Source organism: Meles meles, chromosome X (genome assembly GCF_922984935.1).
Source record: "Meles meles chromosome X, mMelMel3.1 paternal haplotype, whole genome shotgun sequence".
NCBI lineage: Eukaryota > Metazoa > Chordata > Mammalia > Carnivora > Mustelidae > Meles > Meles meles.
In genome coordinates, this window is record NC_060087.1 from 89280499 (window position 1) to 89307114 (window position 26616).

Here is a 26616-nt window from a genome sequence, read left to right on the forward strand (position 1 = left end):
GCAGGGAGCCCAATGTAGGACTTGATCCCAGAACCCTGGGATCATGACCCAAGCCGAAGGCAAACACCGAACTGATTGAGCCATCCAGGCGTCCCTGAATATGGCTATTTTAAATATACATCCATAAACTAAGAAATAACCATATGAGTATTTGCAGATCCACTGGACCTGCTGTAGATGGATTCAGGATAAAATTCTGTCTCCTGACTCCATAGGCCTTGACTCTCATCGGTGGATGACAATTGCATTCTAAGTGGCCCTGTATAAGTGTGAATTCAGCATCAGTGTCTAGTGTCTAAAAAGTATGAGTATTTCTAGTTGCTCAGTCATGGGTACCCTGGTAAATGGTCACAGGCTCCTCTGGCCAGAAAGAAAAAGGAAAGCCAGAAAGACAATGTACTACCTGCTTATGATATCATAGACTGTGGACTCCTTCTTCATGTGTATCTGGCTTTCCTTTCAAGGGCCTCTGGGTATGTGAATTGACTTAAGCCTGCAGACTGGGGGAGAAGCCATGAATCTCCATCACAATGACTTAAATTAGATCTTTGTTCACCAGACACATATTTTGGCTATATGGATCAAGTAAAAAATTAGTAGGCTGCTCATTTATTTCCCTCTAAACAAAGTGAAGAACAATTAGCCACTATCAAACTTCTCTGCAAATCAAAACATTCAGATTAAGTCTCTGGCCATGCTTCTATCATGTTAACCATGCTCACCCCGACTCTTGTCATTAAGTGCTGTCACTTTGTCCGTCTAGGATCCCTTCATTCTCATTGAAATTAGCAAGTTCCTTTCAGTGGCGACATCTCTCATCTTTATCCCCAGCCTACTGAAGACTACCATGGTAGCATTCTACTGCATTATTCCCATTTCAGGAATAATAAGGCTCCTCTTATCAATATATATTTCAATGCCTTGGGGAAGAGAACATCTCCCGGGTCCTCTTGGGGGAAAATGGTTAGGATGTAGGTTAGTGGGTCATATACCATAAATGTACTCCATTGTTTCTATTTCCTTGTCTTTGGAATATCTCGTATACATTATACCAAGGAATATCTGGCATGTCAACTTCATTTAATATGGGCCTATTTTCAGTCTTGGCTTCAGTCAGCTGAGCAAAAAAGCCGTTTCCAACTGGGCAAACCAGTAACTGAATCCAGAATCCCTGGTAAGTATTCAGATGTTGATATATTCAGCCCAAACTAAAATTACATTCCTTCCTCCACAGTGTAGTGTTCTCAAAATACATTCTTACACATAATTCTGCAGATTTCTGCCATTATAAATTAATAAAATTCTGTAATTATCTCCTCCCAGTTCAGACTTGTATTTGTACCCTTGGAGCATTCTGTGACTAAGTTATAGGTCTGGAAGCAACCAGAAGAGGTAGAGGTGGTACCTGAGGAAAACTGACATTCCCTTACAAGTAGCTTCAAGCAAGCGAACATTCCCTTCAAGCAACATCCCCTTGCTGGTTCAAGCAAAGCAGAACCAGCCTCATCAAATAGCATGCTTCACTGGCAAGTAAAGCTCATTGGTGAAACACTTAGAGTCATCTGAATTAACTCAAATGTCCCTGTTTCTATTCTAGGGATGTCTCTCTAATCAAATAAATGCCCTTACTTTTGTAAAAGTGACCTGATAAGGCTGTGAGTTTGGCATATATTGTAATTTAACAACCTGTAGGATCAGATTCTAATTTTCAGCTATGCCAGCTCCATGTCAACAGTAGATAAGAGTATAGAAACTCCTAGTCCTCTCTTTAAATCTTGTGATTGTCGTTTTCTTTCTTAAACCTCTAGAGCACAGTTAGAAGTTACTCCACTGCACAGTCTTTGGGTATCATTAGCACCAAAATAATCTGTAGTAGCAGTTACCTGGTCCATCAAGTCTTGCCTTCAGTAGACACTTCATTGTAGATGCCCACATGTGATAATTTGATTGGCTTGCCATTATGTGCCCGGGACTATCAACATCCCATCTTCTAATCTTAACAGTATCATCACTGCTTTCAAACCAATCATGCTATCTAATCGATCTGCCCTTCCTGCTTTCTTGAAATGCTGTTGCCTTTAAGCCCTCCTGCTACTACATTCTTTACTGGTCAGGGTTCAATTTCAGAGAACAGAAGCTGCTCTAGTTGGTCTAAAGAGGAAGCAATTTATTACAGGGTGTAAAATGGCTTAGAGAATCATTCAAGAGAGCTGTAGAAACAGATGCCGAGCCTTCCAAATGACTCTCAAAGCCACATCACAAAGCCAGGCCATCAAAGAGTGATGCTGTCTCTCTGTACAGTCAGGAAATCTCCAGCTCCAGGATTGTGTTACTGTTGCCACCATCAGGAGGCCATTACTATTACTGTCAGTTCCAGAAACATGCCACGTACAGTACAACCTTCACCAGCAAAAGGGGTGCCCTATGCTGCCTCTGGACTCCCATGTAGTTAATATCGAGACATGGGACCTTTGCTAACTCTCCTGAAGAATAACTGAACAGGGGCGCCTGGGTGGCTCAGTGGGTTAAGCCTCTGCCTTTGACTCAGGTCATGATCTCAGGGTCCTGGGATCGAGCCCCACATCAGGCTCTCTGCTCAGTGGGGAGCCTGCTTCCCTCTCTCTCTCTGTCTGCCTCTCTGCCTACTTGTGATATCTCTCTCGGTGTCAAATAAATAAAATCTTTTTAAAAAAACTGAACAACTCAACCACTGTGCTTCTCAGCACAGGCAGCAGAAATGAAGCAAAAGCCACATTACACCTTCTAAATCGCATACCCATGCATCTGACTAGCTGAACCTAAATATTCAGAGCTTCAGCTGCAAGAAGTCTGGGAAGTGTGTTTGTACATGTACTTTCTATCCTCTAGGATGAGGGCAAAATGGAGCTGAACACCAAGTCACCATACCTACTCTAACCTTCATCAAAGACTTAGTATTATCTGGCTTGAACCCCAATTCCAGGATCATAGGAAGCTCAGAGTTCTTTTGGTGATTTTGTTTCTATTTTCTTACGTCCCTCTGAATCAGTCTCTGCTTCTAAATGCACACAGCCTTCCTGAGGCCTCTAATCAGAACCTGGCCGCAAACTCCACCCCTCCACCATCTTCTGAAAGAAATCAAATCACACTTAAGCATATGACGATTTAGGCATTCCCCCCACCAAGATTTGTGAGGTTATAGGGGGGAAAGGCCATATCAAGCAACACATAGCCATCTGCCATCTCATTGGGCCGCTTTTTCCTCACTTCGCTTCAAGCCGATCCCTCAAGTTCATAAACTTCCACAAGTCCACACTCTCCACACATGACCCTCCTTGCCTTTTGAAGCACTTCAAGAAGCATAGGAAGCCCACCAGTCCTGTGTACATTTTCTTCAGGCTCCTCTGAAATTCCAATAAATAAAGTAGTTTTTTCATTTCATTGTTTGGTATGTAGTTCATTAACTGTTATTGTTCTGATTTGTTAGTCTTGTATCTTATGAAGAATAGCTTATGTCCTCATGTTTTGAAAAGGAGTAAGAAAAGGAGAAAGAGTCAAGGACCCGGCACTTTGTATAAGACATGAGAAATATTTCATTCACCCACACCTCAGGGACTTAGCTTTTTTGTGTCATTATTTCAGTAATTTATTAAGAGTTGCTCCCTATTCCCTGATGACTCATTAATGGTATCCTAAGCATCTCCCTCTAACGAGTGAGACTTGCCCACTTCCTTGCTTACCACTCCTGGAGCAATCTCCTCACAGGATTAAAATTGAAAATTGGGATTAGCTGTGGCTCTCTTCTTCCCAGTTAGCAATTTTCCGATGCCCAGGCTAATTGTTCCTCTCCTAAGCCAAGACCTGAATCAACAATATGAAAGTGGATGAATTCCAAATACTGGCTTTTGTCTGACTACCAATTTGTAAAGAAACAAAGACATAATATGGGTCAATGTTTTTATTTTTCTTCAAATTTATTAGATTTTTAAACAATAGGAACAAAAGAAATATTCTTGAAAAGACAAAGCTATATTGATGAGGAGTAGATCAGTGACTGCCAGGGGTTAGTGGCAGGGGAAGGTGCAGTTATAAAAGAAATTCAGGGGGACTGATGGAACTATTCTGTATTCTAATAGTGGGTACATGAATCCACACATGTGTTAAAACTCAGACCTGTATACCAAATGAAAAAGTCAATTTCACGTACGGTAATTTAAAATAAAAAAATTTCAGAAGAAAAAAACCCAGTTTTTTGTATTGCACAGGATGTATCTAAAAACGCACATAAGGGACGCCTGGATGGCTCAGTTGGTTAAGCAACTGCCTTCAAATCAGGTCAAGATCCTGGAATCTTGGGATTGAGCCCCACATCGGGCTCCCTGCTCAGTGGGGAGTCTCCTTCTCCCTCTGCCCCTCCCCCTCTCATACTCTCTCTAACGTGGCCTTTCTCTCATTCTCTCTGTATCAAATAAATAAATAAAACCTTTAAAAAAATTAAAAGGTACATAAGATGCACATCTCAGTGATTTCCTCTGAGGAAGGCAACTGGATAGATGGAAAACAGGTTGGAGAAATATCCTTATTTCTCGTTTACCTTGTGTTTTGAATTTTTAAAATAAATTATTTTATTAAAGTATAACATCAGTATACATTCAGATGAATTATCACCAAGTGAACACTCCCAGGCAACCACCACTCAGGGCACAATATGGAATATTGCCTCCCATACATTATCTTTCTCTCTTCCCCAGAGAAAACCACAATCTTGACGCGTCTAAGACCACAGGTTAGTTTCACCTCTAGAAATTTATATAATGTAATCATACAGTATGTATTTCTTTTGTTTGGCTTCTTCCACTCAACATTATGGGACTCATTCCTATAGTATTTTGGCAGTTCATTTCCTTTTATTATGGTATAATATTTCACTGTATTGATATATTATAAATTTTTATCCATTTTACCATTAATGGACATATGTGTTGTTTCCAGCTTTGGAATATTATGAATAATGTGGTTTCAAACATTTTTGTATTTGTCTTTTGGTGCCTCTATTTATATATCTCTTTACATAGCTAAGAGTGGAATTACTGGATCAATAGGGTACATACATGCTCAGCTTTTTGGTTTTTTAAAAAAGATTTTATGTATTCATTTGAGAGAGAGAGAGAATGAGTCGGGGGGAGGCAGAGGGAGAAGCAGACTCCTCCCTGAGCAAGGAGCTAGACCTGGGACTCTATTCCAGGACCCTGGGATCATGACCGGAACCAAAGGCAGATGCTTAACTAACTGAGCCATGCAGGCATCCCACATGTTCAGCTTTGACAGATTCCAAATGGTGTTTTCAGTGGTTGTACCAATTAACACTCCAACTGATCACAAATAAGAGTTCTGGTAGATGAGTATCCTCTATCAACTTGGAATGGTCTTTCTTTTTTCATCTTAGCCATTCTGCTGAGTGTATAATGTCATGCTGTGGTTTAATAAGTTCCATTGAAGTATAATGTACATACAAATTAATGCACTCACTTAAAGTGCATATTTTAATGAGTTTGAGAAATTTATATGCCCACACCACACTCAAGGTATAGAACATTTTCACCACCCTAAAAAGTCCCGTTGTTCCTCAACCAGGACAACCTGCCCTATCCTCAACGCCCAAGCCACCCTTGATCTGCTTTCTGTCATATAGTACATTTATCTTTACTAGAGTTTCATAGAAATTGAGTCACACAGTAAGTTCTCTTTTACGTCTGCCATTTCTTCTCAGGGTAATGTTTGTAAGATTCATCTATGTTGTTGCCTATATCAGAAGTTAATTCTTGGGATGGCTGGGTGGTTCAGTGGGTTAAAGCCTCTGCCTTTCAGCTCAGGTCATGATATCAGGGTCCTGGGATTGAGGCCTGCATCGGGCTCTCTGCTCAGCAGGGGGCCTGCTTCCCCCTGCCCCTCTCTGCCTGCCTCTCTGCCTCCTTGTGATCTCTGTCTGTCAAATAAATAAAATCTTTAAAAAAGAGAAGTTAATTCTTTTCAGTATTCCATTAGTATGAATATTCCACAATTTGTATATTTATTCACTCATTCATTGTCATTTGAGTTGTACCCAGCTTTTGGCTATTATGAATAATGTTGCTGGGAACATTTGGGTACAAGTCTTTATCAAAACATGTTTTGCTTTCTCTAGGTTGAATACCCAGAAATGGGAATGATAGGAGATATATATGTATATACATATATATATACATATATATGTATATGTATTTTAATCTCAAAGGGAACTTCCAAACTGTTTTCCGGATTAGCTGTATCATTTTGCATTCCCACCATCAATATATGAGAGTCCAATTGCTTCACATTCTTGCCAGCACTTGGCATTCTTAAATTTTGTCTTTTTAATTTTGGCCATTCTCAAGTGTGTGTAGTAGTATTTCATATTGTAGTTTCAATTTGCATTTCACCGATGACTGATGAAGTTCAACCTCACTGAATGTATTTATGGGCCATTCTTGTATCCTTTTGTGAAGAGTCTGTTAGACTCTTTCACTGATTTAAAACATTTGTAAAATCAGATTTACTGAGGAGCAAATCACATACAATAAAATTTACTGATTTTTAAAGTCTGCAGAGTTTTGAAGAAACTTTACACTCATTATAATCATGACTCCAATCAAGATATAGAACATTTCCATCAGCCCAAAAAGTTCTCCCAGGCCCCTTTGAATAATCCCCTCCCTCCACCCCTGGCCCTTGGCAACAGTGATCTTTTCTTTCTTTCTTTCTTTTCCTTCCTTCCTTTCTCTTTCTTTCTTTCTTCTTTCTTTCTTTTTCTATCTTTCACACTGATCTGCTTTTTATCATTATAGTTTTAGTTTTGCTTTTTCTAGAATTTCATATAAATGGAATCATACAGGATGTAGCCTTATAACATTTTATTCTTTGTATTCATATACTTTTAAATTAGCATTATTGAGATAAAATTTACATACTCTGAAATTCTCCCATTTCAAATGCACAGTCTGATGAGTTTTAGTAATCTTACAGAGCTGTACATGAATCATCACAATCTAGTTTTAGAACATTTTCATCACCCAGGAAAGAGAGTTCTTAATCTTCATTCCCACTGCCAGCCCAGGTAACAAATAATCTACTGTCTATCTGGCTACTTTCACTTATAATGCTTTTCAGATTCATTCTTGTGTTAGCCAACTATCAGCAGTCAATTCCTTTTCATTGTCAAGTAATATTCCACCGTGTGGCTATATGACAAAATGTATATCTATTCAACAGTTAATGTACATTTGAATCATTTCCACCTCTTGGCTATTATGAGCAATGTTGCTATGAACATTCATGGTTCAAGTTTTGTGTGATCATATGCTTTCATTTGTCTTAAGTAGGTACCTAGAAGTGGAATTGTTGGGTCATATATACTAACACTACGTGGGACATTTTGAGAAACTGCCAAATTATTTCTCCAATGGCTGATCCATTTGACATTTCCACCATCAATGTGTGAGGTGTCCAATTTCTCCACATGCTTGCCAACACTTGTTGTCTATCTTTTTTATTGTGGCCACTCTAGTGGATGTGAAGTGGTATCCCATTGCAGTTTTAATCTGTGTTTTCCTAATGTCTAATGATGTTCAGCATCTTTCTATGTTCTTACTAGCTGTTATGGGCTGAATCATGTCTCCCCAAAACTCATGAAGTGGAGCCTTGTCCAGCTGAGACACAGCAGTCATCAAGGTGTTGGGCTGCAGAGCACTGTGACCTGAAGAGGTAGATGAGCTTGAATCCATCCAGAACCCTACTACACCAGACAGCATCCTTGGAAGCTTGCTGAGGACTTCTCTGAGGCTTAGCAGAGTTGGGCCTGGAGACCCCAAGGCTGGCTAGTCCAGCTCAGAATGGCTACCACTGCTGCCATCAAATTATGGGTTGGGCGGGGGCATCCTGTGGTTCACTGCTGCTTCTGGGTCTGAGCCCAGCCAAGGGGAGCCATGGAGAGGGCTCTGGGTCTCTGCAGGAAAGGGGTTGCAGCCTGCACCTCACCCCCCCCCTTCTCACTGCCCATTCTTTTTTTCAAACTGTATCTCTGAAATCCCGTGTGTAGTTCACACTTGAAGAACATGTGAACTTGAACTAGCCACATTTCAGGTACTCAATCATCAAGTGTGGCCAGTGACTACTGCATGGGACAGCACAGTTCTATAGCTTTACTAATATATTTTGTCACTTATTCTGTCATTTACAGAAAGAAGTATGATAGAATTGTCCTACGACTATGGATGTATCAACTTTAATTTCCATCCAGTTTTTCTTTAAAAATGTTGAGTCTAGGGTATTGTATACATCAAAATTTAAAAATTTTACCTTTTTCTGGTGAATTGAGTCTATTGTCTTTGTGAAACGATCCTTGTTCTCTCTAGTTCACGCTTCCTGCATGAACCCCTTACTCTCATTCATTCTCTTCATGACTTATTTGCTATAGTTGCTGCATAATTTAGTGCTCCATATATTGTTGACCTTACATGACATTATTATTATTGTTGTTGATTTATACAATGTTTACTTAAGATTTACCAACAGATTTACTATTTTTATTATTATCACTTCTTGAATCTCTCAGCTGCCATCTTGATCACTTGTATTTGCTATTTCTTTCAGTATGAATGTGCTGGTGACAGATTTTCTCAGTTTTTGGCTGAAAATATCTTTAGTTCACCTTCTTTTCCTAAATCTTTTATTGTAAGATCATTTGGGTTCACATGCAGTTTTAAGAAATAATATAGAAAAATCCCATACCTTTACCCAGTTCCCCTAAAGGTAACGCCCTGCATGTATATAGTTCATACACCCTATACAGATATGGTACAATATCACAATCAGGAAATTGACATAGATTCAATACACTGACCTTATTGAGATTTCTCCTTTAATCATTTTCATGTGTGTGTGTGTTTCATTCTGTGCAATTCTATCACTTGTAAAGATTCTTGTGACCACTACCACATCCAAATACAGAGCAGTTCTATATCACAAGGCACTCTGGTCTTATCCTGTTACAGCCACATCTACCTCCCTGATGCCCACCCCAGCTTCTAGAAATCACTAATCCAGTTTCCTGTTCTAAAATTTTATCCTTTCAAACATTGTATAAGTGGAACCATCAGTAAGTGAACTCTGGGGATTGGCTTTTTTTAGTCACCACAATTCCCTGGGGATTCATCCAGATTGTTATGTATATCAACAGTTAATTCCCTTTTATTCAAGAATAGTAGTCCATGGGGCACCTGGGTGGCTCAGTGGGTTAAAGCCTCTGCCTTCGCCTTGGATAATGATCCCAGGGTCCTGGGATCGAGCCCCACATTGGGCTCTCTGCTCGGTGGGGAGTCTGCTTCCTCCTCTCTCTATGCCTGCCTCTCTGTTTGCTTGTGATCTCTGTCTGTCAAATAAATAAATAAAATCTTTATATAAAAAAAAGAATAGTAGTCCATGGTATGGATACGCCCCGGTTTGTTTAACCATTCGCGCACTGGGGTACATGTGGACTGTTTCCAGTTTGTGGATATTATAAATGAAGCTGCTATGAACATTCATGTACAAGTTTGTATGTGAGCATAAATTTTCCTTTATCTGGGATAAATTACCAGGAGTGAAACTGCTAGGTTGTATGGCATATACATGCTTAGTTTTGTGAAAAACTGCCATTGTCATTTCTTGGAGCGGCTGTAGCATTTTACATTCCCACCAGCGATGTATAAGTGATCTATGTCCTTGGCATCCTCTCTAGCATTTGGTGTTGTCACTATTTTTTATTTTACCCTGTCTGCTAGACATGCAGTGATATCTCATTGTGGTTTTATTATTTATTTACTTACTTACTTACTTACTTACTTGACAGATAATGTGGGCTCACAAGCCTGGGGAAGGAGCAGAGGGAGAGGCAAACTCCCTGCTGAGCAGGGAGCCCCACGAGGGGCTCCATCCCAGGACACTGGGATCATGACCTAAGCCAAAGGCAGCCGCTTAACTGACTGAGCCACCCAGGTGCCCCCTCACTGTGGTTTTAATTTATATTTCCATGAGGTTAATGTTATGGCCTGAATTGTCCCCCAACCCCACCAGATTTGTATGTTGAAATACTAACTCCCAGTACCTCACAATGTAACTATTTGGAAAGAAGGCCTTTAAAGAGGCAATTCAATTAAAATAAGGCTGTTAGGGTGAGAACCTAACCCAATATGGCTGGTGTCCTTATAAGAAGAAAAGGTGACACCAGGGGCATGTGTGCTTAGAGGGACATTTATGCAAAGAGGCTGCAAGAAAGCGTCCAGCAGTCAGCCAGGGAAAGAGCTCTCAAAAAAAAAAACACAAAAAAAACAGCAACCATGCCAACATTATTTTGATCTTGGACTTCTATCCTTCAGAACTGTAAGATAATAAACTTCCATTGTTAAAGCCAATTTGTAGTATTTTTTAAAAGATTTTTATTTTATTTTTTATATATATTTTTATTTCTTTTATTATGTTATGTAAGCCATCATACAGTACATCATTAGTTTTTGATGTAGTGCTCCATGGTTCACTATTTGCATATAACAACCAGTACTCCATGCAATCCGTGCCCTCCTTAATACCCATCACCGGTCCAACCCATCCTCCTACCTCCCCTTCCCTCTAAAACCCTCCGTTTGTTTCTGGGAGTCCATAGTCTCTCTTGATTCATCTCCCCCTCCGATTTCTCCCCCTTCATTTTTCCCTTCTTTCTCCTAATGTCCTCCATGCTATTCCTTATGTTCCACAAGTAAGTGAAACCATATGATAATTGACTTTCTCTGCTTGACTTATTTCACTCAGCATAATCTCCTCCAGTCCCATCCATGTCGATGCAAAAGTTGGGTATTCATCCTTTTTGATGGCTGCATCATATTCCGTTGTGTATGTGGACCACATCTTCTTTATCCGTTTGTCTGTTGAAGGGCATTTCTGCTTTTTCCACAGTTTAACTACTGTGGACGTTGTTGCTATGAACATTGGGGTGCATGTAGAGGTTCCTCAAAAAATTAAAAATATAGTTACCCTATGACCCAGCAATTGCACTGCTGGGTATTTACCTCAAAGATACAGATGTAGTGATAAGTTTGAAGTATTTTGTTATGGCAGCTCTAGCCAGCTAATATAGGTACTGACATTGACCATCTTTTCATGTGTTTATTTGCCAGGTGTTTATCCTTTTCACTGAAGTGTCTCTTCATGTCTTTTGCCCATTTTCTAATTGGATTTTTTTTTATTCTTCTTGTTATTTTTTTTTTTTACTGTTGAATTTTGAGAATTCTTTTTCAGCTCTAGACATGAGGTTTCTGTTGTCCAGGCGGTTTGGAAATGTTTTCTCCCAGTAGACAGCTTGTCTTTTATGTAATTCATAGGATTTTGATGAGGTCCAATTTGTCGATTTTTCCTTTACACTATGGTGATTCTGCTGTCAAGTTTAAGAATTATTTGACTACTTGTCGATCCCCCAAATTTACTTCTATGGTTTTCTCTAGATGTTTCAGAATTTTGTGTTTTAAATTTGTCTGTTACCCATTTTGAGTTAATTCCTATGTAAGGTGGGGTTTAGGCTGAGGTTTATTTTTGGCCTCTGTATGTACAATTGCTCCAGCACCATTTTTTTGAAAAGGCTCTTTCTTCATTGAATTGCTTTTGCACTTTTATAAAGAATCAGTTGGACGTATTTGTGTGGGTGTGTTCGCTTTCTCTTTTGAAAGGTATTTTTGCTGGACATCAAATTGTATATTGCTTTTTCCTTTTTAAAAACTTTCCAGCTGTTTGACAATGTCATCACATTGTCTGATGGCTTCCATAGTTTCCATTCCAGTGTCAGTTTAAGTTGCTCTTTTGAATTTAATCTTTCTTTTTAATGAGTTCCTTAACCCTTAACACTCTCAAAACAGTGTAAGCTTTTAAAGGAACATTTGGAAAAAAGAGAACATGAAGTAAAATGACATCTAATGTTATCAGCCTACCACCACCTTAGATTTGCACTTTTGAAAACTAGTTTCCGTAAGCATTTTTAATAGGGCTAATTCTTTAATCCTCTGCCTATTTCTTTTAAATCATACCCTTTTCTATATGTTTTCAATTGCGGTGTCCCCACCGCATTTCTTGCATTTACAAAACTAGATAATAAGGAAGACTTGCCAATGTCTACATTTATAATTCTTATCTTCTATTCAGTAGTAAGATTTTTTTTTCAACTAAGTCTGCACGGAGTGGTTTATGGTTTTATATGTCTAAGAGGGGAAAGGTACACAGAAGTATATAATACATTACATAAAGACTACTATCTCTACCCTTCCCCTTTTTTAAAGGTAAGAGGAAACTTTCTTACTTTCAGCAATTTCTCATTTGTATTCCCATGACTCAGCCTTCATTTTATGTTTTGTTTCAGCAAATGTTTGGTCAGCTGGTATTTCTCCTGCCATTTTTGATGTTGTTCTTGTGCCTATGGTAATTCTTTTATGGATTATTTTTGTACATCCTGTGACTGTTAATAAGCTTGCTTTACACAGCCCCTTTCTGTGGTTCAGAGCAGCTTTACATCCATGATTTCATTTGAATCTTATAGACCTCCCCATGATATACTCTCATTTTTCTTCTTTTTACTTTAAATTCAATGAAATAACATAGAATGTATCATTAGTTTCCGAGGTAGAGTTCAGTGATTCATCAGTTGCGTATCACACCCAGTGCTCATTCCATCACGTGCCCCTCCTTCATGCCCATCACTCAGGTACCCCATCCCCTTCCCTCCTCCCTTCCAGTGACCCTCAGTTTGTTTCCTAGAATTAAAAGTCTCCCTCTTACCCTGCTGGTGGGAATGCAAGCTGGCACAACCACTCTGGGAAGGAGCATGGAAGTTCCTCAAAAAGTTAAAAATAGAGCTATCCTACAACCCAGCAATCGCACTACTGGGTATTTACCCAAAGAATACAAATGTGGTGATCCAAAGGGGCACATGCACCCCAATGTTTATAGCAGCAATGTCCACAATAGCCAAGCTATGGAGAGAGCCCAGATGTCCATCAACAGATGAATGGATAAAGAAGACATGGTATATATATACAATGAATATTACTCAGCCATCAAAAAATCGAAATCTTACCATTTGTGACAACATGAGTGGAACTAGAGGGTATTATGCTAAGCGAAATAAATCAGTCAGAGAAAGATAATTATCACACTATTTCACTCATTTGTGGAATTTAAGATACAAAACAGAGGATCATAGGGGAATTCTTTTATGGATTATTTGTAGGTTCTTTCACCATTTTAGAGAAACTTTTTTTTTAATTTGCAGTATTTTTTTTTATTTAAGTAGTATGAATCCATAAAGTGGCTTCTAGAAAAAAAAATCAATTTTCCTAACATGGTGAGTACATTCGGAGTGGCGTATGTTCGTTTTACTCAAGTGTGCAGCAGCCTACCTTGGCAGATATAGTATAAACTGAAGACTCTGTAAGCCATTACCAACCATAACAATCGAAAGTCACCATTCCCAGTAATTCAAGCAAAGCTACTGCTTCCATATTCAGTGTTGTGCAATACGGAGCTTCTTCAACAGCTTACCCAAGTTGAGTAAGAGACAGAACCCAGGAAAGGTTGAGAAGATAGAAAAATGGAGCTATTTCGGCAACCTCTAAGAGAGAAGCCCTGTGTTTTAACCTCCCTAGTAATTTTCCTCAATGATTTTTATGCCAGATCTCCAGGGGTTTTTCTCCCAGTAATTTCTGGGGCTTGTGTCTCTGTTTTGAAAGCCAGACTATTACACGAAAGTCCCTTTTACAGTGCTTATTAAAATCCAACTGCATATAATACTTTACAGTTTTTGGAGTGGCTTCATCATATAACCATCTACTCAAACCTTATTTCCAACAAGGCTGTGATATTGATAGGCTCAAGACTGTCCCCGCTTTAGAGATGAGGAAACTAAGTCAATTGTCCAAGATATTACAGATAGTAAATGACAGGACCTGAGCAAGTACCTGAGTCAAGTCGGCTGATTCTGGTGCTCTTTCCTTCCCACGAAACTGCCCCCACCTCAGAATATACAAAGAGCCACGAATAAAATCTAAATTTACAAAGAATGGGTTTTTATTTTAAACTTTTCTTACTTGTGGAAATTGCCCTTCAGTTTTCCAGAAGTGTTTTGACAATTAAGTGAGTTCGCATGGATCTGTTTGAACAGGGAATATTTTCACTCTTAGCCCAAGACAAAGCCCCTGCTCTCAGCCTAAAAATTTTGCTGTGTAGTCAGGTCACTTCCGAGTCCCCATGAAAGAGCCACACACAACTACAAGCTCAGTATGAAACTTGAATTTATATTGAATTTGCTCTCCACGTAATCAGACATCAGTAGAAGGTGAGGAGATTTAACAAGTGCACCCTCTCTGCGCGGTGTAGACATAGGCTGGGACAGGACCAACCCTGAGCTAATCTTCCTAGGTGTTGCAGGTTCAAGGAGGAGTTTTCATTCCTAAATCCCACCACTTGTTGTTCTCCTCAAAGCCTTCCTCTCAGAACACTATGGCACAAGGAACAATTAGCAGAACAGCAGGAAAATGTCCTTTATTAATAAAAGCTTGATTTGAGAATGCAGTATATGCCTGGTAACCCCTCCTCCCCTCTTTCTATGTTTCTGTTGCAGGGTTCTCTGTTTTTTGTTTGTTTGTTTTGGTTTGGTTTTTGTTTTTTAATAGATTGGGAAATGCAGCTTACCCTACTCCCTCCTCTCAGAATCCAAGAAGCTAAGGTCTTCTCTTCAGAACAAATTGGCCTGACCTAAAAATCCAGAGCAGGGGGAACTGACTATATAGTCAGAGATATATATCACTTTTCACCATGATGACCTTGCTCCCTGGTGAGATGAGGCCCTAATGAATCATCTCAGACCAATCAGATGAGTAGCTCTGGCGCAGGGTGATCTAAGAAAGAGGTATATCAGACACCTGTCAATGTAGGTAAGAGTATTTGCTCTTCACGGTGGACCAAGGCTGAAGTGTGGAGAGAGGGTTAAAAATGATGTGTGTGTGGAGGGGGAGAACACTTGCTGTTCCATGTAAGTCTATTGGGGAATGGATTTCAATGCTGGCTCCCTCTCTTGGGTTGCCATGGTGATGAGAGCGTGAAGAGCAAGTGACAGCGGACAGAGGAATGCAGTGCCATCCAGAGATCCAGTGCTCCAGGGGGAAGTAACGAGAGTCTCCTCTCAGCAGAACCAAGCTTCCCAAGGCTTCAGGGTCAAACAGAGAATGAGAAGGGGGTCTCGTGCTCGATGATTTGTTATTTCAGCAGTGCTTGGGCTGTTGCCAATGTGTCAGAATGAGAGCCCTCCAGCCTCTGGTGCTGACGGTTAAGCCTGAGTCCTCTACCCCCAGAATGATGACACAATACTGCTTCCCTCCGTGCTTTCAAGTAGGTATTGCCCTCAGCAGCCATGCTCGATGCGCATGTCAACACTTCCTGGTCCCCGTACTGACTAAGGACAGAGTTGCTCTTTTGAGCATGATGGTTAGACATATGTCTGACAGGAGATGAGTGGCTGAAGCAAGCTGGCTGTGAGGACAAGGCGGAAGTTATTTTCTCAGCAGGACACACAGCTTGGCTGGGGAGAGAATGTTCACCTCTCCTCAAACCTGTCGTTGAACCTTTAATTGTATTCTTGGCATGTGTTTGAGGTGTGTGAGTCTCCGGCCACCAGTCCTGGGAATTTGCTGCCCTTTCTTCTAGGAGAAGAGTCCTCATTTGAGAGTTTGCTGAGGATACAACTTAGCCTCAGGAGAAGCAAGAAATTTGTTGTCAGAGTGCAGCAATGTGGTCTCCAAACAATAAGCCACGTCCTGGGTTATTGATGCTCCATGTTTAGCCGGAGCTCGGGGACATGGGTGGCTGCAAGGGTTGGTGGAAAAGATTCAGGGGTCCAATCTTAACTTCTGTGCTGAATAAGTCACTTCTTGTCCCATCATCTTCAATCTCCTTATTGAAAAATGGGACTATAGCTCCCTCTCTGATTTCATAGATGTACAAAGATGTGCAGCCCAAGATTCTTGGAAGTATACATGGAAGGAAACACCTGTCTTAGCCCAAGTCTTGGCCGCGAGCCTTTGGTGAGTGTATCTACATTCCCTGTCTTGGGGCAAGATAGTGGGCATGGGGGCATCCATGACCTAAGAGAGCATGTTGGGGAAGTCAAGAAGAGTCAAAGATGAAACTTCTAAAATGATAAGATGTGCCAAAAAACAAAACAAAACAAAACAAAACCAAAACCCCAGTATTGGGGCACCTGGGTGGCTCAGTCGGTTAAGCACCTGACTTGGTTTTGGCTCAGGTCATGATCTCAGGGTTGTGAGATCAAGCCCTGTGTCAAGCCTCCTGTTGAGCCCCACATTGGGCTCCACACTCAGCGTGGAGTCTGCTTGAAATTCCCTTCTTCTCCCTCTGCCCCTCCCCCCCAAATAAATACATAAATCTTAAAAAAAGAGAAGTGCTATATATATCATTGTATCTCACATCTATAATGTGCCAAACATTCTAAGTCCTTTACATGTATTATCTCATTTAATTCTTACACTAACCCTGTGAAATTAGTTATTATCTTTATCTTACAGATGAAGAAACCAAGACTTAAAGATCAATGTGCTATTTTGACCATGGTCATTTAGCTAGCAAGGAGGAGAACCAAGCTTTGAACCCTGGTCTAGCGTGACTCCAGAGTCTGTCCCCACAACCACCTGGTGCTAGCTAAATGGCTGGTCATAGAACCCCTGCCTAGTGCTAAAGGTCCAGGCTCGGTCTTGAGCTGGGCCACTAGGGGGCAATGCATCTCCTGCTGTTACTAGACCCCACTTAATTTGCTGGGGCCTTGTGGGAGTTGGCTGTTCTCTCCCAGAGGTGGAAGGCTTTGGGAAGAACCCAGAGCCTGACTCCACCTTGTTCTTGAGCTTTCCCTCAACCCCCTTTTAATCTGCTCTTGGCTCTAGGCCCCAGGCATTCCCAATGTTGGGGATAGAAATGCCTTTGCATGGCGATTTACCTGCTTCTACTCCATGTAGGGCACAGGAGAGCAGCCGAGCTGCACACCCTGAAGAGCCCTTCCCTAGGGAAATCCGTAGAAGGTAGGAGAAGCCTAGTAGGTAGGAGCCAGGACTCTCTATCTACACCGCCCCGGCTTTCCCCTCAGCTTCCCCATGTCATGGCTGCCACTTAACCTCTCCAAGCCGCTTTCTTTCTTTTTTTTTAAAAGATTTTTTTTTTAAGATTTTATTCATTTATTTGGCAGAGAGAGATCACAAGTAGGCAGAGAGGCAGGCAGAGAGAGAGAGAGAGAGAGAGAGGAAGAAGCAGGCTCCCTGCTGAGCAGAGAGCCCGATGCGGGACTCGATCCCAGGACCCTGAGATCATGACCTGAGCCGAAGGCAGCAGCTTAACACACTGAGCCACCCAGGCGCCCCTTTTTAAAAGATTTTATTGATTTGACAGAGACACAGTGAGAGTGGGAACACAAGCAGGGGGAGTGGGAGAGAGAGAGAAGCAGGCCTCCCACCAAGGGGGGGTGGGGGGTGGTGGGACTCAGTCACAGGACCCCGGGATCATGACCTGAACCAAAGGCAAATGCTTAATTAAAGACTGAGCCACCCAGGCACTTCTCCTAGGCACTTTCTTATCTGTGTGTATGAGCATGACGCCACCCATCCTGCTGGAGTTTGGTGAGCCTTGCTCAGGATAAAGTGTGTGCCATAAGGGGTGTAGTGCCTGGAGCACCACCTAGGCAATGGGTAGCTCCTTCCTCTGGGCCCAGAATCTTCGACCAGAAGGAAGCACGCCCAGCCAGGGCCCAAGCCGTTCAGAGGCCATACAGTGCTGGGGGGCAGGAACAGGAGAAGTCCCTCATTGGCCCCTGGCCCCTGGCCCCTGGTAGCCCCCATGCCTGAAGAAGCCCAGGCAGGTTCTATGGTAACGTGCCACTGTCCAGAAGGAGTCTTCCAAACATCCCTATGTTGGTGACACCTTTCAGCATCCCTCAGTTTTTCCTGGCCCAGAATTATTTCTAACCTCTGACTCACTTCCCTCCCACCAGAAGTGAACCTTTGTTTCTCCCAGGAAACCCCCCCACAGCCTTCCCCCACCCCCCGCCAGATTTAATCTTTCCCCAAGCCTATAAATTTCATTTCTTGAAAGCATGGGATTCTGGAAAGAGACAGACCTGAATCCTGTTCCTGCTGCTTATCATTGTGGGGGAAACTGAGGCACATGCTGTAATAGCTCAGAAACTGGCTCAGCCGTTTATTGTGTGATCTTGAGCAGATTCCTTTATCTTTCTGAACCCCAGTTTTCTTATCTGTACTAGTGCTTACGATCCAGGACTGTAGTGAGGATTAAGTGAGATAATACGTGTAAAGTGCCTGGCACTTAGAAGGTGCCACGGATTACCAGCTGTGTGATTTGGAGCGATTAAAAAAAAATCACTCTAAGCCTCAGTTTTCCTAACAGTACCTTTCCCTCAGGGTTGTTATATTAAAAGAGTTTATCCCTGTCACTTTCCTAACCATGTGATTATCTGCAGGGCCCCTAGGTGGCTGTTAATTGTCTGCCTTCAGCTCAGGTCATGATCCCAGGGGTCAAGGACTGAGTCCCTCATGGGGCTCCTTTCTCAGAGGGGAGCCTTCTTCTCCCCTCCCTCTGCCTGCCACTCCACCTGCTTGTGTTCTCTCTCTCTCTCTCCCCCACTCTGTGTCAAATAAATAAATAAATAAATAAAATCTTGTAAAAAATAAAATAAATCAATGATTATCTGCTTTGTAACTATTATCCTCCTAGCCACCCTGTTGCCTGTTCCCTCTGGATAGGGAAAGCTCCTTCTTCCACCTCAGTGTTACTAGCTCCAACCCACCGACCCCCCCAACCATGCACACGTGGCTATCTAATGATTAGTATGTCTCCTTTCCTCCCTAGCACCCTGGTGTAAAAGGGTGGCCTGAGTTCCCTATTCTGACCTGTCAGGGACCTCGTGTCATCTCCTGTGTTTCGGGTTTACCCCCAGATGGCAAGGCTCAACCTCCGTGTAAGCACACAAACCGAGATACAAAGACCTAGTGGGCATAGTAATTGTGCCTGTCTCGTAGGCGCTCATGGGTGTCACGTGACTAGCAAGTATGCGGCAAAGTGTTGTGGCTACCGCTTACTGAGTACTCACTCTTCGTCAGGTTTTTATACCTGGGTTTCTGTGCTTTGCCTGGGGGTTGCAAAAAGCCTTCCCACCTGAGAGTATGCCAAAAACACAGTACCCGACACCAGACTCCTGACAGATCCAAACAGGGAACTCGGGCCACCAGACCGCCTTGTTAGGGAGTAGGATTGACAACCATTTTACAACTGGGGCCTGAAGCAGAAAGGAGACAAAGTGCCCACTAGACGGACACACAGGCTCAGTTAGGGGGATTGGGGAGAGATGGCTGATGGTGATAACCACTGGGGCAGGGAAGGGGGCTCAACTTGCCTAGAGACAGAGGAGAATAAGCAGAGAGCTGAGAGCTTGTTGACATGTGAGTGGAGTGGGCCTATGGGTAGAGTCAGCCTCCGTACCTGAACACGGGTACATCTGCATCCAAAGCCCATGCTCTTGATCATTACAGTATTAATGCCTGGCACAGAGTAGGTGCTCAATGAGTATTTGTATAATGGAGGAATTTATAGTGCTGGCTCTTTCTGGAAAGGGTTCTCCCTCCATCTTCCCGTAAGCCCATCCTTCAAAGCCCGGCTCAGATGCAGCCTCCCACTCAGCTGATGTGCCCTCTCTCCATTGCTCTTGGGTGGGGGAAGCCAGAAGCATTAGTGCTGGGGTGAGGAAGTGTGGGGCACAAGGATGGGCCAGCTGTCGTGGAGCTGGAGGAAAGACTCTTGAGTTTTGCACTGGATCTAAAGTTGCTGCAAGGACCGGATACACTGATAACAAAGTAACTCACACTGGGCTCTGGTTACTCATAACAGTGAATTCCAATCACTTAGCAACCACATTTGGGGAGTAGGATTGGAAGCCATTTCAGGGCAGAGGACTGGGAGGAAAGGGGGACAAAATGTCTGCCACTGACCAACAGAGCATGCACACTGTGGAGGAGGAGCAGAGGGAAAGTGAGAGGAGCTCATTCTGAGTTAAGAATTACTGCTCCGAGGGTTTTAGGGTCTTTAAGCCCGTGGGGATTTAGGGATTTGTAATTCTATGCTATATAATACTCTAAAACCAAGGATATTGGGATTCCAAAGATTTTAAATGCCTACAACCTATGGTACAAGGACTCGAGCAGTTTTTGAGCTGTGAAATGCTGGGAGCTTAGGACCCAAAACAAGGATTTTTTTAAAAGATTTTATTTATTTATTTGACAGACAGAGATCACAAGTAGGCAGAGAGGCAGACAGAGAGAGAGGGGGAAGCAGGCTCCCCGCCGCGCAGAGAGCCCGATGCAGGGCTCAATCCCAGGACACTGGGATCATGACCCGAGCCAAAGGCAGAGGCTTAACCCACTGAGCCACCCAGGCGCCCCAAAACAAGGATTTTAAATGGAACACTGGACATGTTAAAATACCAATCCCCCTTCGACTTCAAATCAATCATGTTTTAACCCTTGTGACAGTGATTTCCAAACTGTCTTCCCAACAATCTAGGGATCCCCGTGCGTGTCTCACAAAAGAATGGAGAGATTTTTTACAGGAGAGAGGAGAGCAGGATGGGAATTCTGCATCAGCCATTGTGCCTTCGACCAGGGCAACTCCATCTTCATTTGGTTTGTATATTGGTTTGCTGTACTCAGTCCAAAAGAAGGATGTTTTTGGGGCACCTGGGTGGCTCAGTCAGTAAGTGTCTTCCTTCAGCTCAGGTCATGATCCCAGCGTCCCTAGATCAAGCCCTGCATCAGGCTCCCTGCTCAGCGGAGAGTCTGCTTCTTCCTCTGCCCTTCACCCCATTCCTGCTCTCTCTCTCTCAAGTAAGTAAATAAATAAAATCTTCAGAAGAAGAAGAAGAAGAAGAAGAAGAAGAAGAAGAAGAAGGAGAAGAAGGAGACGAAGACGATGACGAAGATGAAGAAGAAGAAGAAAAAGTGTGTTCCAGCTAAAGCACAAAAAAGAAGTTTTTAAGCCTCTGGCCTAGGAAAAAGGGACTAGAAACCTGCAGAGAGTGGCCCAGAAAGCCACATTTGATCTCTGTTTTTGTTTTTGTTTTTGATTTTTTTAAACCAAATACCGCAAAGATTCTTCGACTACTATACCAAATGGTGGCAGAGAGATCACGTGGATCAGGATAAAGCAGTCATTAGCTGAGTAAACTAGTCATTAGCTGACTCTACAGATAAGCTCATGTCTCCTATAAAATTAATAATAACCGCCACTGAAACTACAATTGCGATGACTACTACCATTTACTGAGCACTTTTACTATGTGCCAGGGGTTATGCTAAGTACTTTACACATATTATCTCATGGAATCCTCACAACAATCCTGAGAAGAAGTATTAGTTTCCCCTTATGACAGATGAGGAGACTGCGGCTGAGTGGACAAATAACTTGCCCAAGGTCATACAGCAAGCAGACGGTAGAGTCTGCTTTACTTACAAGCCGAAGCAGAATGGACTACAGGAATCCAGGTGGTCAAAAGTCAACTGTCTGGCAGCCTCAATTAAGGAATGAGGTTAAACTTTGACCAATAGATGGCACCAGTGTGTGTGTGTGTGTGTGTGTGTGTGTGTGTGTGTGTGTGTGTGTGAGAGAGAGAGAGAGAGACAGACAGACAGACAGACAGACAGAGACAGAGAGAGAGTTCCGTGGTCTGCTCAGGTCGTCCAAATTCAGGCACATCCCAGTGAGGGCTCAGAACTAAAGCAGTCCACTCTCAAGTTGAAGGAGGAGAGAAATGGCCAGCATTTTGGGCCTGAATCAGATGATGTCACCCGGTCCTGTTTGTAGCTAAACAAAGATCCGGGAGACCAGCAAGTGGAAGGACAGATGCAGTTCCTTAAGAAGACCTGAGAGTTTTTTCCTTCAGCATTTCTTGGGCATGTCCCTTATACCAGGCAGTGTGCTGTGTGATAAAGTCACATGGGGATATCAGACACAGCCACAGGAGGACAGAGGCAGATGCTATGGTAGAAAAAGTCCTGAATATATGGGGGGACCCCACCTGGACTTGAAGTTCTGGGGAAGCTTCTCACAGGAACAGTGTCGGTGTCTGAAATAGTCCTGTTGGCTGAAGGGGAGCTCACCAGACCTACAAAAGTAGTGAGGCATTCCAGGAAGAGGGTTAAAGCCACGAAGGTGTTCAAAGGCATGACACATTCAAGGATGGGCGCCACAGGCTTCAACTGTCAAGAGACGAGTCTGAAGAGACTTGCAAGAACTAGGCAGTCAAACAGCCTAGAATATCAAATTAAAGGCTTCATTTGTGAGTATATGAATAAAGAAGCCATAGATTCTCAAGGGGATCTGTGATCAAAAGAAAAAAAAAGAACGGTAAGTCCCAACTGTTGGCGAGGCAATGAAGAGCATGGTAGGGCTTTCGGCGGGGCACACTATGGTCTGATCTTGGGACCAGTGAGTGGGGAGGGCAAAAACATGAGTTGGGGTAATCGGGGCAGGCTGAGCATGAGGACCTGAGCTGTGGAAGATACAAAGGGAATCGAGGAGATAAAGTTGACAAGATTTAGTAACCGATCCCCTTGAACTCCCTCCCTGCATGCATACCCTCATCTCCAAAGCTCAGCAGAGGCTACACGTCTCACTCCCCACCCCCCGACCCATACTCCCTGCGTTTTGGGGGCCTTTTTGCTCCTTTCCTAAGCTGCTGTTGAAGTTTAATCGAGCCTGACTGATTTCACAAGTTGACAGAGAAAGCCTGGCCCCATGCTGGGTCAGTCCCAGCCCTATATCCCCATGGAGTAGAATCTGTCAACTGACCTCGGGTAGGGCAAGGAATCGGCCTTGAGCTGTTCTCTGACCCTCTGCCTGTGGCTTCACAACATGGGCAGAGTTCAGTTAAGAAATCTGCACAGTTCCAGGAAAAGGGCACACATCATCTAGTTTATTTTTCTCCTGATTTATTTCATACCGATGCACAGACCTCAGTGGATAGCAGGCAAAATGTATGGAGGTTCTCCAAAGCAAGCTGAGTTCCTAGATGCCCCCTTCCTGTCCTGCAAGGCTCCTCAGAGAGGTGCCCCCACTTTGCTTGGATCTGATATTGGTATCTCTGCAGAGGAATCCAGAAGTCAGGCTTTCTGAAGGGAGGCAGGATTCTGGGACCAGCTGGAATGCTAGAGAGAAAAAGACCCCCCCAAAGAGTAACTGGTTCTCTCTGCATGGGCAGATACTGTCACGATCTGCTTCCGAGGTGCTTCAGAAAGCAGGTCTTCCCCTAGAGCTCAACACCACAGCAACACAGACAATGAGATGCCAGAGGCCTGGGCTCACAGGCCAATTGAATACAGCCACGGTGAGCTGGGCACTCCAGGGCCCAACTTATAATCCAGAAAACTATATCTGGAGATTCCTGGCTCATTGATGTTCTAGAGCCTTGCCAGTCATACTGAACCCCAATCAGACTCTGACCAGTTCAGTTTGGGCATGTCAGGAGAGGGGAAGGAAGATGAACTGTGGCCGTATGTGGTGCTGACCTTGGTACCCTCACACACTCTTCTGGCCCCCTTTCTTCTGTCTCCTCTTCCTTGTCCTTTTCTTCTTCCTCCTCCTCCTCTTCGATGTCTGAGTCCTCATATAGGTTGATGGTTGCCTGGACAGGGAAGTTCTGCAGTAAAATCTCCCCATCACTGTACAGGTAGTCAAAAGAGCGGGATTTAGGCCAGAAGAGCCTGTGGACAGAGAAGAAATATGGCCCCTGACTTAGTTAGGTCTCATACATGCAGAGAGGCAAGGAAGGCCAAGATGGAAGTCAACCCCTAAACTCCTTCTCCTGCCCACAGTAGTGAGGCAAAAGGGAAAAGAATGATTGTAACAGAAATTTCAAAATGGCCCCAGGCAGGAAGGTCATATCTGGTGGGCCTAGAGCTTTGGGGAGCCCCTGCCCCAGCATCTGTCAACAACGACATTGATCCCACCCTCCCCCAACCCACGACTTCAGAAGTCTTCTAGCCAAGAACTCTCTAGCCCTGCATCCTCCACATCTCACTAAGGCTTCTTTCGCTGACCCCACCCATAGGGGCTCATTCTTAGGGGTCACTGACAGATCCTCCAAGGAAGCCAACCTTGGTCAACTCTCTGAACCACCCAGGGCTTCAGTTTCCTGGTCTAGGAAAGAGGGATCCTGGCACTGCCTGCCTCCTCCTGCTCCACAGGGCTGCTGTGAGGATTATAAGAGATCTACGTCAGGTTCTAAGCTGAGTGCCATAGGCTTACCTGACGGGATGATGGAACTCGGAGTCAGCCTTCGTGACTCTGGCACCTGTTGGACCACCAGTAGCCTGTCCAAAGCAAGAGCTAGCATGTGACTCAAAGCCCATGGCCACACAGCTGCCTCCTCTGTACCATGGCTCACAACCCTCCTTAAGATGATCTAGAAACCTTAGACATCCCTGGGGACAGCCCCTGTGCCCCCCCCCCAAAGGGTCTCTGTCCTTCTGGTTGTAAAACAAATCCATAGAATCTTGGGGGTTGTTTGCTTCCCTGTCCCTGTTCTAACACCTGTTTGGAAATTGGCCAGGAAACAGAGTTCTACTGAGCCACAAAGATTCAGGGGAGGGGGGTTGTGGGGTGGGGGCAGGGAAAGCACTGGGGCTGCATGCGAGGAGACCAGGATTCTAGCACCAGCTCTCCCACAAGCTAGCTGTGGGGCCTGCCCAAATCCCTCCCCACTCCTGGGCACTCATCTCTTCATCCTTCCCTTTGAAACCCTCCTCCCTCAGCCAACGTGAAATCAAATGTGAGGGAGGCCGTGGAGAGGCATTCCCACATCTGTAGCCCTGGCCGAAAGGCAGGAGCGCTCTGGAAAGGGACCTGCCTGACCACTGTGAACGCATGTGGCTGCCTGTGCATGTGACTGTGGGCCACAGGGGCTCAGACTCACCGAATCTACCAGTCTCCAAACCTGGCTCGACGGGTCACTTGTAGAGGACAGCCAGGGCCTCCAGAGACAAACTCCTCTAGGACAAACAGGCGAGATCAGTCCGTGGAGGAAGGAGATGGGAACCTCCAAAGCACTTGGCTCCCATGCCAGGGCTCCAGGAAGCCTGTCGTGAGGCCCCTGAGCCCAGGTCAGGGCCCCTCCCGCCTGCTTCAACAATGTGATCATTGCTCTTGTCAGGCTCCTTTGTAATTATCTGTTTACTCACCGTTGAGCTTTCTTAGGGGCAGACATAGGTGTGATTGCGTCTGAATCCCCAACGCCCAGAGCAATGCCTGGTACACAGTAGGCATTTCACTCAGTGTTTGTTGACTGTTACATGTTTGGAGGAATAAATTAGGGTTGCATGGAAAATATCTGGCCCCCGATCTCCTACTCCAACAAGCAGAACTGAGTGTCCTGCCATCTTTCTGCACTGGGGAAAGTGGCCTGAACAATTCCTGGGCCCACTGCTTCCCCCACTAGACTTCCAGAGGTCCGGAAAAGAAGCAAATAGACATCTTAAGACCTGGTCAGGAAAAAGACAACACCCCCAACCCCCACCACCAGTCAAAGGCTTCTTGGGACTTTGGCCCTCTTCTACCCACTCTTCAGCCTAGGTCATATGGAAGACACGCACGCAATGTGGACGTCTCCCCTGTGCTCCTCAATGGATTGAGCCCCTTGGCCCATGAGGCCCTGGCTGCTCAGCTTTTAGCTTTGGCAATGCCCCTGTCCCCAAGTTCCCTCCTGTCACCCAGAGGGATGAGTGAGGTGAGAAACAAGTTGAGGCACTCTAGCCTGAGATGTGGAAGGGGCAGTCTCTGGGGGCTGTGAGGTCTTGCCCTACCCTCCACAGGGAGCAGGGGCACCCTGGCCATTCATCCATTTCATTGTCCTTCCACTACCAGGACCCCACTAATCCAGAGATCGGGTTGCCAGAGGCCAAGTTCCACTTACCTTTCTCTGCCACCTGCTTGCTGTCCAGAGGAAACAAGGGCCGATGGACTTAATAGGCCAGGGAGTGCCTGGGGGTGCTGCACAGGGGCTGGAGCTAGGACTGGGGCTGGGACAGGGGCAGCAGCAGCAGGAGCAGAAGGGTCCATCCTTAGGGGGTTGAGGCCAGGCAGGCCGTAGGGGCTCTCATTTCTCAGAACCTCCTGCATTCTTTTGGCCTTTCCTGGGAGACCCTTTTATAAGGCCTGTCTGGATTCATAAATTATTCAGGGCAGAGCAGGGCTGGGGGACCTGGGAGGAGGGATGAAGATTTAGAACAGGGAGCTCAGGGAGGGGGCGCTGGGTCTCTGGGTGTGAAAGCCCTCCCAGTTGAATAAACAGAGTGTCGGTGGGGGGTGAGGGGTTTTCTTTACCTCCAAGTCAGAAAAGAAAACACAGAAGGGGCAAATCACACACCATTTGTGCAAATTCCCCAGGCAGTAACAAGGCTGGAGGGGGGAAAGGAGGGAAGCTCATTA

General features: G+C 44.0%; 1 protein-coding gene across 2 annotated transcripts; it reads right to left on the reverse strand.

Annotated features, from left to right (window-relative positions):
- Positions 1-21103: 21103 nt before the first annotated feature.
- Positions 21104-26301, reverse strand: RIPPLY1 (ripply transcriptional repressor 1). Of its 2 annotated transcripts, XM_045994620.1 has the most exons (5): positions 26102-26301; positions 25106-25181; positions 24439-24503; positions 23700-23894; positions 21104-23339 (listed from the first exon to the last, which is right to left on the reverse strand). In XM_045994620.1, the coding sequence occupies exons 1-5, from the start codon at positions 26245-26247 to the stop codon at positions 23129-23131; spliced, it is 693 nt and encodes a 230-aa protein (XP_045850576.1). In that variant the 5' UTR covers positions 26248-26301; the 3' UTR covers positions 21104-23128. The 2 variants fall into 2 exon arrangements, with proteins under 2 accessions (XP_045850576.1, XP_045850577.1); XM_045994621.1 differs by lacking the exons at positions 24439-24503; positions 25106-25181.
- Between the last annotated feature and the right edge of the window lie 315 nt (positions 26302-26616).